Source organism: Lethenteron reissneri, chromosome 50 (assembly GCF_015708825.2).
Source record: "Lethenteron reissneri isolate LAM-NWPU_2019-01 chromosome 50, ASM1570882v1, whole genome shotgun sequence".
In the NCBI taxonomy this organism is placed as follows: Eukaryota; Metazoa; Chordata; class Hyperoartia; order Petromyzontiformes; family Petromyzontidae; genus Lethenteron; species Lethenteron reissneri.
In genome coordinates, this window is record NC_083828.1 from 8,319,428 (window position 1) to 8,335,596 (window position 16,169).

Consider the following 16,169-nt stretch of genomic DNA (forward strand, 5'->3'; position numbering starts at 1 on the left):
AAGGAGGCCATCATGTACTGGCGTCAAGATTGAAATTTGGCAATGTTTTTTTTTTAAGAATGACTCTTAAATGACTATTGGGAAATCCGACTGAGAAAGCTTGGCAGGATTATCCTGAAAGAAAGTCTTGGGACTCCTGTGAGGCTTTCCTGGGTGAAAAAAGCAGAATAATACAAATAATTATCATTAGGCATGCACAACAATTCACCCCGTGGTTCCATTCAAGAATATTGTTTTGTCTTTTATTAGCACGGCCTTTGTTCTGTCTCATCTGCCGAGTCTACTTTGTTCCATTATCCTTAATAAACATTCGCGTAGAATTTAGCATTACTCCCGAATAATCGACGCATTCAAGATTATTAACACGATTGAGATATTTAATTACAATCCACACAAGGTTTCCAAAACTGCTGTACCGACACAATCCCGATTATTTGTGATGTCTACGTTACAGATAGGGTAGTGGGGTCAGTGTTTGGCACGAATTCTTCGGTGAGCTGCTCACATTATTCACAATGATAATGGCGCTTAAGACTGCTTGTTCGCGTGTACAAACTTACAAGCAATACATGGACTCATTGCGTGCAGTGTGTGAATGTGGGTGGGTGTATATGCACATTTGTGGGTGTGTAGCGGTTAGCGCGCTGCCCTACGAACCTGGCGATCAGGGTTCGATTCCCGTCCACGGCAAACCATAACGATTATCTGAACCGGTCCTGGGCCTCCCCTAGGTCGACTTCAACCTCAAATGAGTAACTGGTGGGATGTGTAAACATCGCCACTAGGGAGACAAAGGTGGCCAGGCGTGGTGTTGGCCACCCACCCCTCGTGTGCCGTGCTGGCCTTCAGATGTGCTCGCTAACAGCACTTGCCCCAACAGTCTGTTAAGATTATACAGGGGATCTTTGTTTTGTGAGCGAGTTTTTGGGTGGGGGGGGGGGGGAGAGCGGTGGCGCAGTGGTTAGCGTTCTGTGCTACGAACCCGGCGAACCCGAGTTAGATTTCTGCTCATGGCCAACAAGAGTGACAATTGTCTGTACCAACCTTCTGCCTCCCCTAATTCTGAGTACCTGGGGTATAAACGGCAGCATTGGGAAGTGAAATGCGGCAATGTATAGTGCTGAACACATCACCCCCTGGTGCTTTGTGCCAGACTGAATGGGTGCTCGCGAACATTTGATCCAACAGTCTGTATGGCTCCACGGGATGTGTGTGGGTATGTATGTATGTACGTGTGCATGTATGCAAACATATATAAGTAAAGTGCAATTGCATGCATTATTAATTCATTGTTTGGTTCGTCAGGGGTGCCAGGAGGGGAAATTAATTGGGAATGCGGTCGGCTGTGATTGTGCGAGTCTCCTGTGTCGAGGTGGAAGAAAGGAGCCTTAAGACAGTGACAGCCTCCTCACATCAACGTGCGATCGTCACAAACACTTTCCCGGGTAAATAAAATAAATAATATCTCACAATTTAACCCTTTTAACGCCACAGGGATGGAGTGATGGCCCAGCAGTAGCACGCTGCGCCACCGTGAACCCCGGTGACCGAGTTTGATTCTCATCTTTTCTTAACGTAATTTCTATAGCGCCTTAACCAATGAGTGATAGCCATATCGTGAGAGCGCGGAGAGGGGACAGGATTAAGGCGTCGCAGGGTGAGCTCGGGAACAATAAGCGAGTTTCGAGTGAGGAGTGGAAACTAGTGAGCGAAGTTGACTGCTTAATGCAGAGGGGGAAGTTCGTTCCAGTGAAGGGGGTGAGATAGCAAAGATTGAGAACGTAGAGGACGTGATGCAGAGGTCGCAACCGGGTACCCGATACCCGTACCCTACTCGATACCCAGCTACCCGTACCCGGCCGGGTACGGGTAGCCGTTTGCGACCCTGGTGCGGCCGGGTACGGGTACGGGTAGGCCGTGAGTCACTGGTGAGTAGCCGTTTGTCACTCATTTCGGGTAGGGTACGGGTAGGGAACGGCTACCCGGCCGGGTACGGGTACGGGTACCCATTTGCGACCCTGGTGCGGCCGGGTACGGGTAAGGAATCAAAACCCGTTTGCGACCTCTGGCGTGATGGCACACAGAATCCCGTGCATAGTTTATGTCGCTGGGCAGCGATATCCGAACCGGTCCGGTGCACTGACAAGTGCGGTGAAGTATGGTAAAATAAAAAAAACCTCCAAGACCAACATGGCGTCGGAAACTCTTCTTCCATCTTTAGGACTGAAAAACGGTCGTTCTTGTAGACAGCAAAACATCTAAAAATATATATATTTTTTAAAGATACTGCACATTCAATTATTGAGGAAAAAAAATACCAACGGCTGAGCAATTAAAAGGGCATGACTCCAAGTAGAATTGCTAATGACGGGACGGCCAAAATGCCGTATCTGTGCAATTTAGCGGAGGAATCTGCCGCCTGCGACGGGGGAATATGCAAATGTGGAGACCACACGGTGAACCATCGTGATCCTCGGTTAAATTCAGCGGAGACAATCCGGTCAGCTTCCCCAGAGAACTGCGCTTTGCCTGTCAGACCTGGACACGGGAGTTACACAAAGCAATTCGATATGCTGGGATGTGATTGTGAACGTTGAAGGGTCTGCCTGCTCAAATGATTGCGGGACAGGTCTCGTCTGTTGTGTAGGCGGCCATGAGCCAGGGGTTAGAAGAACGCCGGAAGATGAGCACTGGCTGTCTCGTGCTGTCAGCGGGAAATGAAGGAGTCGCCTAATTATGGCTGTAGTGAAGTACCAGACTAAGTCTGTCAAACCCACGGCACCTGGGTCTGTCCCGGAACATCCTGTCAGTGAGCCTTCAACACTTCACGTGGCCTCAAAGTGCACGTGGCCTGGCACAGGCGCCGTGGTGACGTCACCGCCACTTTGTGGCGAATGGCGGATGCTGTTGTTGTTAACTAAGGCTTTCCTGGGTCAACAATCATAATAATAATAGGTGGACAGAGATGTGTACGTGATGGAAACATGGATTACTGTGGCCGAATCCTGGTTTCAGAACCAAAACCATGACTTCTATTCCACCCCGCTGACTTGTGTTATCGACGCACTGCAGGAATTTTATCCGCGTTATGAATCATGATTATTAATATTCCAGTGACTTCAGTAAACTCAACCAACCCTGGGAAAAATGTGTGACACGGTCTAACAGAGCTCGGCTCTCCAATTATCAAGTAACAGATTACCAATTACATTTGATTGACTAATCGGATAACGATGAAATAAAAGTCTAATCCCTGTCCCCACGTGTGTCGCTGAACGGGAGGTGATGTTCGGGGCTTTGGTGACATCATTGACACTCATCTGCCACGTCGCATTGGCAGCGCCACGTAGGGAGTTGTTTTTGCCTTCAGCAAGCAGGATGTGAAAACTCATTTCTTTCAAACTGCTTTTTTTGTGTGTCCTTCCCCCGCACCTCCGATCAGCACAGTTGGCTACGTACGGTGCGAAAGCAGTTCAACATACATACATACGTAGCTGCCATTGAAAGGGGCCCGAGTGATTGATAACAAAGTGAACGTTGCCGATTATTCTATTCCATCGACATATCATCCTGGCTCTTTTGGCTAGACACTTCAAGCACCAACATCTTGACCAAGTGTCGTTGGATTAGGGCCCCCTTTCTTCGCGATCGAGGGGAACCAAACGTGTTGACAACCACCTTGCAGTCAACATCCGAAACACGGAGATCTTGCAAAGAATGGATCTACAATATCCTAACTTCATGTCGCCAGCACAGGATGATGCACTGCTCACTGAGAGAGTCCCACGCGGACACGTTTTCTCTTTTCGCGATGCGAAGCCGTAATCGGATTACATTTGGGGAAAATGACCCCAAAAAATGGATAATAAATGAGAACATTAAACGGCATTGTCATGCTCACGACGCCGGAGCTGGTGGCTGTAAAATCCATCCGGCAACGCTAATTAGCACGATTTAATGGCGCAGGAAATAATGACTCCTCGCTAACGAGGACAGGGTGGGGTGAGGGGGCTTTGGTGGTGGGGGGGAGGGGGAAGGACTGGCGGGGCCGACTTGCTTTGCTTTGCTCTCCCATCGTTAATTAGACGGAGCGATAGTACGCGCGGCCCGACCGTTGAGATTTATGCCCAGCCCGAGATATTGCCGGAGCACATTAATGACCGTCCCTGGACCCTACGTGAGCAGGTGCGCGAGCGAGCTCTAGAGGGATTCTGCGGAAGGGGAGATCGTTCTGGAAGGAAGTGGAAAACGCATAGTTCATTTTGTTCTTTATTTTATTAACTGCCGTTTTAAAATAACCTGTTCTGAAAATAAAGGTCCCTGTGAGGATTAAGATGGATGAAAGCCCAAGCCTGGTGTTTAACTGAGGTTGGGTTCAGCCGGCAACATTGAGATCCTGGGTTCGGAGTCATTTTTCAGCCGCCAAACTGCGCTTAAACAAGGTTCTCAAGCGTAGCAAGTTGCTGGTCTTAGCCGGGACATCAATGACTCGCACAGAGACACACAGACTCGCACAGTGACTTGCGGACTTAGCGACTAAATTGTGATTAAACTGGATCCCAGTCTAGCAAGTTTATGGGTCTCGTTTCAGTCAAAAATGGCCGCGTGAAAAAAAGCTATCAAGTTAAATTTGGCTTTAAACTTAATTTGGCAAAATCCAGCTCTGAGAATAAAAAACATCAGTCTGCCTGTCATGTGACGAGAATGACTCACTGTGGCAGGGCAGGTAGGATAATTCTGCCCCCTAGTGTGGATGAGGGATCCAGATAATGCTGTTGGTGGTAGTGGTTATATAATAATATAGTGCTGATAGTAATGATGTGGCATTAGTGGTGGTGATAATAGTGTTGTGGTGGTGGCAATAGTAATGATGGTGTGCTGGTCACATCACCGTCAAGCAGTGATAAATGGTGGTTGTTGTTGAAAGTGATGGCAGTATTCATGGTGATGGTGACATTCAAGGCAGGATTATTCGTGAAACCGGTAATAGTGATGACAGAGTAGACCCTGGTCGGTATACAAACCGACACCCTCACAGCAAGGGGAGCCTCGGAGATTAACCAACAGAACTCTACCCGGAGTTGCAGATCCAAGAGACGTACGACATACAATATCACCGCATAGAGGACAACAACCACGTTATGAAAAAACACGAAAAAAACCCAAATAACAAACATATGTTACAAGAAACACCCATGAAAATGCCAAAATACTCATACAAAAGCTTCCCAGGGTATGGGAGAATGTGCACTGCAGAGATGTAATTTAATTAAATTTTTTCCTTTCTTAGTCTCACTTCCACCACCGCCACCAGCCGGTCAGTGCCCCCTGATGAATGGGCATTGGGGCAGCAAGACGAGTTAGGCTTTTGGTTTTTAATCAAAATCTTGAGCCACAGAACCAACAAACGGAGGCGGTGAAATGAAATCATCCGTGTGTGCTGATGGTTCCATAAGGAGAAAGAGGGTGGAGGGAAAATAAAGACAGGGAAAGTTTGCACAAGGCCACGATCAAACACACGATACCGTCGCTCTAATTTTAATTCTTTCTCTACCACCCGGGTAATTTTAATTTCCACGGTCAACTTGGTCTGGAATAATGCCCTGCATATTATTCCGCTTTTCCACTGGAGGCCCAGCCAGGCCGGCACGGCTCAGGATGCACCAGGTTGTTTTTGTTTTTCTACTGCAGAAGGCGAGTCGTGCCGCTGGCGTTACACGCAGTGAGCGAGTCGAGACGCACGTAGGTGACACAGTGGCACCGTTGCGGGCAGTGCACCACCCCGTGTAAGAGAACGCCCGATGGATAGAGATATCACAGAACTGCTTCCGACTTCCCTTCAAGTGTCCTCCCATCCACTCGGGGTGCCACACTTTCCCAAGCACCACCCTGTTAGAGAGAAATGTACATGACTGACAGTCAAACGAAATATACTTTATTAAATCGTAATGGTCAAAGGCCGAAATATTTCCCGAATTCAACGATAACGACGGCTCTCGCGTGCAGTCGTTGGTGACGAGGTTGAGACCATCAACCCTCCTGCACTTGAATACCTCGTTTAAACTGAGCGATTAAACGATGTACTTGTTCAACAGAGCGAATGGCCCTGCCTTAGGAACGTGGAATTTCCACCTCTGACACGCCTGAATTGATCTAAAAAAGTAAAAGCCTCGTCCGAATGTGACGATTGCCCTGCCCCCACAAATCGCACGCGCTCCCTTCCCCCGCTCGTCCCCTCTTCCTTCCCTACAAAACAGGGAAAAAATAATGAAAGAAAAAAATCCACGGACAATAAACTGAGCTCTTCTGAAAAAATAATTACACCCGGTGGGAGCGAGATGTGGCCATGAAAACGTGACGGTGGTATGCACCGGTTACCCTCGTTACCACAGTAACATTAAACGGCTTCCTCGCAGCAACAGTGTATCTCCATACTCATCCTCCCTTATCCTCTTCTTCCTCATTCCCCGCATCTTCAGAGACACCATATCCCTTCCTCATCCTCCTCACAGACCCCGTATCCACCTCCTCCTACTCGTCAAACACACCATATCCATCTTACTCCTCTTCATACTCTTAACCATGACACCTCCTCATCCTCTTCTGGCATCACCTCACCACCACCAGCCCCTGTCCACTGTTCTTACTCCTTGTCCTTCTTCGACGGTCCTCACACCACCTCACGACGGACCCCGTATTCTACTTCTCTCACCACTGTCCTGTCTAGGTTTGTGGGACGCAATGCACATGCCTCCATGCGCACCGTTCCTCACTTGCGTAGCTTTCGCCAGGATTTGCCACCGGAAGGGTTGGCAATTTTCGATGCCCCAACAAAACGGTCTGCCATCATTTTGTGGTGCCTGCTGCCTGGAAGCTCTCTCACCTCAGCCTTAGAATGACCCAACCAACGGACCTCTATCTCCTTCGATCAAAACCCCCAGCCCCTGCCAACGAATGGAGGCTGATGATGGAGGGAGTGGAAGGCATGGGAGGAGGCAGAGGAGACGTACAGGGGGAGTGGAGGACACGAGAGGTGCTGGAGGAGATCAGAGGACATGGAAGAGATGGCACGTGGTGGAAGTGATGGGAGATGGTGGTTGCGGTGATGGGAGGAGGTGGATGAGATGGATACCTCTGTCGCTCACACTTGGTGACATCATTTGGAGTTGGCCCACACGCTTCCCATACTCATTCATGCATCTGCTCGACGTTTCGTGATCCGTAATGCATCGCAAATTTACGTAAACGGTGCGAGCGGAGTAATTTAACGAAAAACGCCCATTGTCAAATTAATAGACTGGCATCATAAAACGATGCCATGAACTGCTGTAGTCAAATCAAGAGATAGCCCTGACTCACACTATCAACACAGTGGCTTCGCCGCATCTCATCATCCAGTATATTTATACAATTTAGCGACGACAGCTGGAAAAAGCCACATGAAGTGCAAAATAAAATAGAAATCATATTTTTAGAGTGCAATCATCATTGACAGGCCTGAGCCCATCAACATACGATACTCGAGAACCCGGTTTAATCGGGTTCTCGAGTTATGGCGCAGAACCACTTACGAATCACTTCAATCGGATTGAATCCACACTTGTGTGTCAAGCCGGTAATATGCCCTGCATCGAGTGTTTGTCACATATCAATTAAACTTTAAAACATTTCAGTCCTCAGAACTGGAATTGACCACATTTGCTAACAAACCAAATTATGTATTTTGTTTCTTCATGCAGACCTTTGTGGTGGCCGGGCTAACACCATCAACTCGCTGCACTCGAGAATTCGGTTTAACCGCAGTGCTCGACTCGGTGTCTACAACGCGAACTACCCGACCACCTTACACACCCAACACCTTGGCGAAAATGCAAAGACAATGATCCCCTGTGAAGCCTTAACAGACTGTTGGGGAAAGTGATGTTAACGAGCAGCACCTATGAAGGCCTGCACAGGCATACGAAGGGGTGGGTGGCCAGTACAACGCCCGGCCTCCTTCGTTTCGCCAGTGGCGATGCTTACACACCGCACCAGGTACTCATTTGAGGCCGAGTCGACCTAGAGAAGACCCAGGACCGGTTCAGTTCATCGTCAGTGGTGGTTGGCCGTGAGCGAGAATCGAACTCGGGTCGCTGGGTTCGTAGCTCAGCGCGCTAACCGCTGCGCCACCGCTCCCCACACTCACACATGCAGGCACCTCGCCTAGTGAACGAAGCAGTGACAAAATAAACAAACGAGCAATCAAAAGCTGTAGAAAGACAAATAAAAATTGTGGGGCGAGTGCTGAGGTTGGGGAGGGGGTAGGGAAATTGGTGCAGCCTGCAAGCTGCACGTACGCTCCTAGACGTGGAAACAAAAAGAATATCACCACAGAACAAGTGGACCTTGGACCTCGCCTGAAACGGCCGTGTAAAATATGAAACATCGCGACGGAGACAAAGCGGTCTTGTAGGCGCACGCGAGACTAAGAGAAAGGTTACGGCGGGGGTAAGGCTCGGAAAGAGGTTGAGAGAGATGGAAATCGCTGAAGGCCGCAGGGTGAGTTATAGGGCAAGGATTATAGTGAGTGTGCACATGTGAATTATTCTTTCGCGCCTAATTTTACGCTTATTTAGAATAGAATCTGTTGGAGAATTGTATTACTTTCCAATTGTGCCGGTCACGACACAAAGACATTTCCATTTGGAATTCTCGCAGCGAGCCGTTCAGTACTTGATTTTAAGCTTTCGTGACCGCAGGAATTCATACGCTTTGGTTCCTTCGATAAAGTCACGTGATAGCTCTCTCGCTACATTTCTTCCTGCCTCAGCAGTCCGCCTGCTGTATTTTGTCACCTGAAGACGATTGCTTGTGTTGCGACCGAAACGTCGTGATCTATTATTCATTTTTCTATCTACGTGACTTTACCGAAAGAACCAAAAAGTATCTACACTATGGGAACCTCATTTGCCAGTAAAAATATGATAATTGGTTGTTTACCCTTCTATCTGGCAACAAAACTGACACCTTTTTACAAGGAGTCATGTTTGCATACACCGCAATACCTTTTGGCGTCATCTGGTCCAACCCATGTGAGACTAGGCTCTAAGGAAAGCTGTCTCGGGTGTGGACCAATCAACTTCAAGGACAGTGCACATTATCAGAGTTATGTCTTTTGTTTGCATTATGACTGCAGGTATTGCGGTCTATGCAAACATGACTCCTTGTAAAAAGGTGTCAGTTTTGTTGACAGATAGAAGGGTAAACAACCAATTATCAACCAAAAGTATGTTAAGTTCAACACGTATGTGACGAGCGTAAACATGTATGTAAGATCAACGCATCAACCCAGCGTTAAGTGCTTACAGTCGTTCAATGACAAGAATGAAAATACCGTTAGAACATGGAATTTCTACCTCTGGCTCAGGGCCGCCTATGGACTAACTCAGTTGAGCAGCGGCACGTTTTGACGTTAACATACTGTACCATACTAAAAATAAGGGCTGCATTGTTGAACGCAGTGATGTACGGTGTAACGAAGCGGTTGCAATAACGAGGCTACGCGGATAAAACACGCACGGGGCAAGGAAAGAAAGGTCAGGGTTGGGGTCGGGGTTACAAACTCGAGCTTGGGATGGAATCCTCTAGAGGAGAGAGCACAGCAGCTCATTCTACTGCTCCAAGCACCGCTCTCTCAAACGCAAATCCCGAGGGATCCGCAAAAGCCACGTTCCCGCCAACAGAAGACCAGAGCTGTAGATCAATCCACTGCTGGATGAAGGCCTTCCCAATCCGTCACGATGCAAAAATCCACAGAACGCCTGCACGCGAGCTGATCTCATCGCTCCGTCTCGGACACGGCTCCTGCCCGAGCTGCCACTCCGCTATCATTCTCGACCACTGCCCACAATCCCTTCTCGCGAAGTGTCCTCCCCCAAACCCCACTTGCTTTTCTTCATAGTTCGATTTGGGTCTTCACCTTCTTGCCCGAATACACGTGGTCCCCTTTCCTTCTCGTAATGCAATTCGAAGCACTGCATCTCTCTACACTCCTTTGGGTATACACCCCAGTGTCAGCAACATGGGCATGTATACATACATGTTTCTGGGCCAGAAACATGGATGCATCTTGAACTTCTTTCGCACCGTACGTAGCCAACATGATCGTTAGCAGAATGTGCCAATTGCCGAAATCACGGTCGAAGATAAAGCCATTGCATCGATGGCTTGGGTGGGAAGCCGACTGCTAAGCACATGATAGAATTGGAGCTGGGTTCTCCGATCATGTAAGTAATCGGTCAATTTATCGACTATCGATTCAACCGCTTGACTAATCGGATAACACGAAAGTATTCTTGGTTCTTTCGGTAAAGTCACGTAGAAGGGAAATAATAAAATAATAACAATAAAATTCTCACGTCTTTTCGATTGCAACACAAGCAATCATCATCAGGTGTGAAAACCACAGCAATCGAAACATCGTGAGAATTTTAGCGTTTTATTATTATTATTTTATTATTTCCCTTCTACGTGACTTTACCGAAAGAACCAAGAATATGAATCCCTGCAGTCACGAAAGCATTAATTCGAAATTTAACACGAAAGTAGTTGGGAAAAAAAATCTCTGTCTCTCTTCTAAACGTGTGCCGCTGAACGGGAGGCGATGGGCAGGTGCTTGGTGACGTTATCGGAACCACCAGCCGCGTGCACGTGCGTGCGTGGGAACTGACATCTGTGGCGATTGGGAATTAATGACGACTGAAATAAACTTACACACAAATTAGTTTATTGCCCAACACCAATGGCCTTTAGCCGTTTTTAATGTGTTTATGCACACTTGCCTCGCAAGGTAATGCAATTGCGATTTCCGAAAATAAATACGCGGCGCGATTGATTCCCGAGTAGGATGAGTGGTGGCGGGACACGAGGCTGCTTGGGGGGAGTGGGAGACAGTGTGGCTAATTTTAATCTCCTATTTTACTATCCCCACACATTACTTGCAGGAACTAATACACTTATATATTCCATCAAGGTCCTTAAGATTTAATGATCTACAACTGCTCAGCACTCCCAGGTCTCAGCTGCGTTCTTTTGGTGATCGGGCTTTTGCTGGGGTGGCACCCAAGCTACGGAACGCCTTTGCCACTTGAAATCGGGCGATCGAAGACAAAAGAGATATTCAAGTCTGCTTTGAAAACCCGTCTCTTTAAAGTGGCCTTTCCTATAATAATAACTATCTTCATACGTTTCAGTAATTTTGCTGGAGCAGTCAGATCTGACGGATGCTTGTATTGCTTCCGAAACGTCGTGATTAAATTTATTTGTTTTCATTTTCATTTATTTTACTTTTTATTTTTTACCTACGTGACTTTCCTAAAAAAACCAAAGAGTATGGATCCTTGCAGTCACGAAAACTCCAAATCTAGAATGGCCTTTCCTTTTTAGTTGGTCGGCTGCCCCTAGTTCTGTTTTTGTTTCCTGCTTTTCATGCATTGTACATTGGGATCCGAGGATGGAATGCGCATTATTCATATTAATTACGAGCTTTACTACCCGGCTTCGCCCGGGACTTGGATCCACCACGTCCGGCCGCCTTTGTCTCCCCAGTGGCGATGTTCACACACCACAGCAGTTACTCGTTTGAGGCTGAGTCGACCTAGGGAAGGCCCAGGACCGGTTCAAATAATCGGCACCGGTGGTGGCCGTGAGCGGGAATCGAACTCAGGTCGCCGGGTTCGTAGCGCAGCGCGCTAACCACTACACTACACTGCGTTACGCTTCCGCATGCGCGGGTCACATGACAGATTTGACTTCACAGCTCACTTGTCGTGCAAAAAGAATATGCATTATTGAGCTCCCCCCCCCCCCAAAAAGTGGATTTTTTTATTTTCTGCATGGTGGATAGTATGGAAAGTACCCACAATGGCAAATTTCAAGTTTGTTGCATTTTGAACAGACACATAATCACAACTTTGCCTTTTATGCATATGGAGATTATTAAACACATCAAAATCAATGTGCGCTGGACATCTCCATTGCTCATCGAATTCCTCCAGTCTAAATCAAGATTCCGATTCTGAATTTTGCACAGCCTCGACTCATTTTGCGAATTTCCTGTGACTCCACGCCTGGGTTACGCATGGGTGCTTGCGAGCCAGGAACTCGTATTTGATGCTTACAAGATGGGGGAGAAGGAGACGTAGGGAGAGAGACATACACGAAAAACACAAAGTGAAAAAAATAACCCGTAAAAACAAAGTTTTTCACTATAAATCCTTTATATGCGTGGCGGCTAGAGTCCTCTCGTCCTCTGGCTTGAGATGGCTGCCACCTATGGGTCAGGATGATTGCCTGCCACCATTAAGCAATTGGTAATGAAATATAATTTTTTTTTCCCTAAAAAGTGTAAAGTCATGGAAATTTGTTTTCACGAAAATAAATTGTCACGCACAACGAGTCTGTGTGCAAAATGTCAGCTCGATTGGATCACGGGAAGTGGGTTAAAAAACGACCGAACGATTTGCACGGTCGTAAGCAGCGCAAGCAAACAAGTGAACTTAATATAAAGGATTTAACAAAGATAGAGACACACAATACAGAATGACAAATACTCAAGAGAGATCAAGGTGGACAGACAGAGATATAAACACAGAAATACACGAACACACGCAGAGACTCACAGAAATACTGAGACAGATGCAGAGACACAAAGACACAATAAACTCCTTTAAAAAAAAAAAGCAAAAAAAAACCAACGATTTTATTCACAACTTCGTTTAACTCACCCTTGAGAAGTATGTCAATGATGCGGCGCCTGCTCCCACATCAACACTTACTAGAAATAATTGGTTATTTTATAAATGAATCTTCAATGTACTACTCGTTCACACGGAGCAGGCGTGCCTGAGACACGTGGCGCCTGCTTTTTGTGCGAGGCGATTCCACAGTTTAGGGAGCGCGGCGTTTTTGACCTTCAAAAATATATATATAATTAATAAGGCGTCCATACTAAAATTGTAATTGCTTGAAAGGAGCCAATTAATTGACGAATTGATGCCGACTTTGATACAGGCATGCATTGTCACCGGATCTGAGTATGTGTGCAAATTTTCGAATTGATTGTACAAGAGTAAGTAGAATAACTTTTGATTACAAGATTTGACCACGACAAACGGGAGTCAAGTTAAATAAAACCGTTGAAAAAAAGGGCCACGCAGAGTCAGGCACACAAACGCACACACACCAACAGATAAGGATTCAAATACTTCCTTAATCTATGATCCCCTTACCTTATATACGCCGCCGCCTCCCAAGATCCACACCCCATCCAGCTTCTCCTGAATCGCTGGGGTGGAGTCTATGAGGCTCAGAGCAGAGTTGAGGTCTGGAGCCAGGTAGTGAGCTCCTTCAGGCAGACACCTGCACAAAAAAACAACATCATCATCAAGAGGAACATGAACGACGACAACGACATCAAGCATCACGCGAACTCTGGTCATCCTCGCAGCGGTTTTGGTATCGCCATCGAACAAAGACGGTTACGGAATCGCGCTCTTTCCAGATGCGTTTCTGCGGCCGTCTGGAAACACTCTTCCTTCCGATATTAGGAAGTCACTGGAGCTATGGCACTTTTGAATCTAAATTAAAAACAACATTTTTTAAGGACAGGTTTTTGTGTTTAGTTTATCCTTTCCCACACCTCCGATTATCATGGTTGGCTATGGTGCGTAGGAAGTTCAACATACATACAACGCTCTCGCGATTCACGGAAAACCGTACATCATCAAATCAAACGGCTCCTCTCTCAAGCCAGTGGTGGAAAATCCACATTCCTTTGGCAAGAGGTCCTTGTGTTCAAACGAGAGCCACTATTGACTTAACGCAGAGTGGTACTCGTGTTATTGACCCTAGAGGGATGGGCTAAGTCGAGCCGCTTGCCTGCCTTTGACCTTGTTACCTTGCGATTGTGAATTGCGTGCACCAACCTCCGCGGATTAAAATAAACGCACGCTCATCGTGATCGCGATTTCCAATTGGTCCCTTCCTCCCATTTGAGACTCATGACTGGTCAAATCTCGCAAACAAGACCCTCCTGTAAAAGTGTCTTGAGACTCGATTTAGACAGACGTAGTGGCACATGCACTTTAAAAGTCGATGGTTGGTGGATCATGTAGACACTTGCAAGATTCTCAAACCCGCTGGGCAGCAAGGTGGTAACGGGAAGATGGCAGTGGAACAAAGTGCCATCATGAAGAGATCTGTGTGAAACGTTTGAGTGCTGCCCTGTCATGTGCATTCATAGCACATGCTTTAAAGAAGGGAAATAGCCCGAAACATAACACCTCACATATTTGTGCTGTTCAACCCAGCGTTATTGGTGAATGGGTTGAATTTTTATTTTTGTTAACTGTGCTTGTGCACCACTGCCAATGCAGCAGCTTTGCCAAATAATTTATCTACTCCACGCATGGTGGGTTTTCTGCGGGAGCTCACATTTCTTCCCACATGCCAAAAGCAGTGTTTTAAATGGAATTAGCCAAACATCCAAAATGCAGGACTGTCCTGAAAAGAATGATTGAGACTGTCTGGTGTAAATTATTAATATTCTCATCTTCATTTAAATATATTATATTTCGGTTCAAAAATATTGCCAATATCATATAATGTAAATAATTTTCCAAACAATGCTAGCGGTTTTACAACATGTTGCAAAACCGCGCCACAAACATCTGACCAAGCAAGGTAAAAACAAACAACTTTCCCATTCAGGCGTCAAATTGGTTTATTCCGGACGTAACCTAATTTTTAGGTCTGTGTCCCACCACAATTACCAGGCAGCAAACACCGCAATTACCACGCAACAATCACTTCCCAGGGGCCTGGCTCGTATTCCCCACGTGCCAAGAAAAACCTCAACACTTTTTTTTTGCCGGTAATTCCACCCCCACCCCCCCCCCCAGTTAAAATGCTGCTCGTGGCTGTCGGCGTCACGTCAAGGAGACGAATTATCCATCAGGATCTCCCGCAGAGCATTGCGGCCCCTCCGTGTTGGAGAACGGCCCATGGAGGCGGATATCTTATTTTATCATACATTTATAAAGCGCCTTAACCAAGGCGCTGTACAGTGAACTATGGTACAAGATGGTTGGCGAGATGAAAGGATTCATACTATTAGGTTTTTTCGGTAAAGTCACGTAGGGAAACAAAATTTGAAATAAAGTAATAATAAATGAAAATAAATAAATTAAATCACGGCGTTTCAGAGGCAACACAAGTGAGCCACTTGATACAGTAAATTTGGCTTTGACGGTCCCACCTGAAAACGGAGACTTGTGTTGCCTCCGAAACATCGTGATTTAATTGATTTATCTTCATTTATTATTATTATTATTTTATTTCTATTATTTTTTACCTACGTGCCTTGACCGTAAAAACCTAAGAGTATAAATTCTTGCAGTCACGAAAGCTTCAAATCTGGAAGAGATGAAAGGAGATCAGTGGATGGGATATATGTAAAATGAGGTGGTGGTGACGATGCGTGGCATAAACAAAGATCGAAATGAGGCGAGTGGATTGATGATGGGTGACCATGGGGAGTTGGAGACAGGGAAGGTGTTAGTACGAGTGGGCGCTACCTCAGATTCCTTCCATGTGACGCTCTGTTCCAATGCACATTAACAGTCTTGAAACCGTAACGACGAGGAAAGATGAGAGGCAGCATGAACGACGTTGGTCGGTTGCACAAAATATCTCTCGCATAATCCTGCAATGTAACGATCCGCCCGGCACGTGCGTACGAGCTGGATCGTTTGCCTGAGCGTGTCGCATCATCCTTAAATCTGGTGAGTAGAAAACACACGATGGGCAGTGCACCAGATGCGTGCAGTTCCATCAAAAATATATGACGAGAAAAGGAAGATTTGATAATTGTTTTTTTACCCTTCTATCTGGCAAACAAAACTGACATCTTTTTTTACAAGGAGTCATGTTTGCATAGACCACAATACCTGCAGTCATAATGCAAACAAAAAACATAACTCTGATAATGTATACACTGTCCTTGAAGTTGATTGGTCCACACCCGAGACAGCTTTCGCCAAAAGGCGTCATCTGATCCAACCCATGTGAGACTAGGCTCTAGGGAAAGTTGTCTCGGGTGTGGACCAATCAACTTCAAGGACAGTGCATAC

The 16,169-nt window shown here is 46.5% G+C and overlaps 1 protein-coding gene across 2 annotated transcripts in view; it reads right to left on the minus strand.

Annotated features, from left to right (window-relative positions):
- The window catches only part of DHFR (dihydrofolate reductase), a 53,503-nt gene that overhangs the window by 11,129 nt on the left and 26,205 nt on the right, over positions 1-16,169 (minus strand). For both annotated transcript variants that reach the window (XM_061572228.1, XM_061572227.1), the window contains exon 5: positions 13,269-13,398. In XM_061572228.1, coding sequence (XP_061428212.1) covers positions 13,269-13,398 — 130 coding nt within the window. The remainder of the gene's footprint in view (positions 1-13,268; positions 13,399-16,169) is intronic.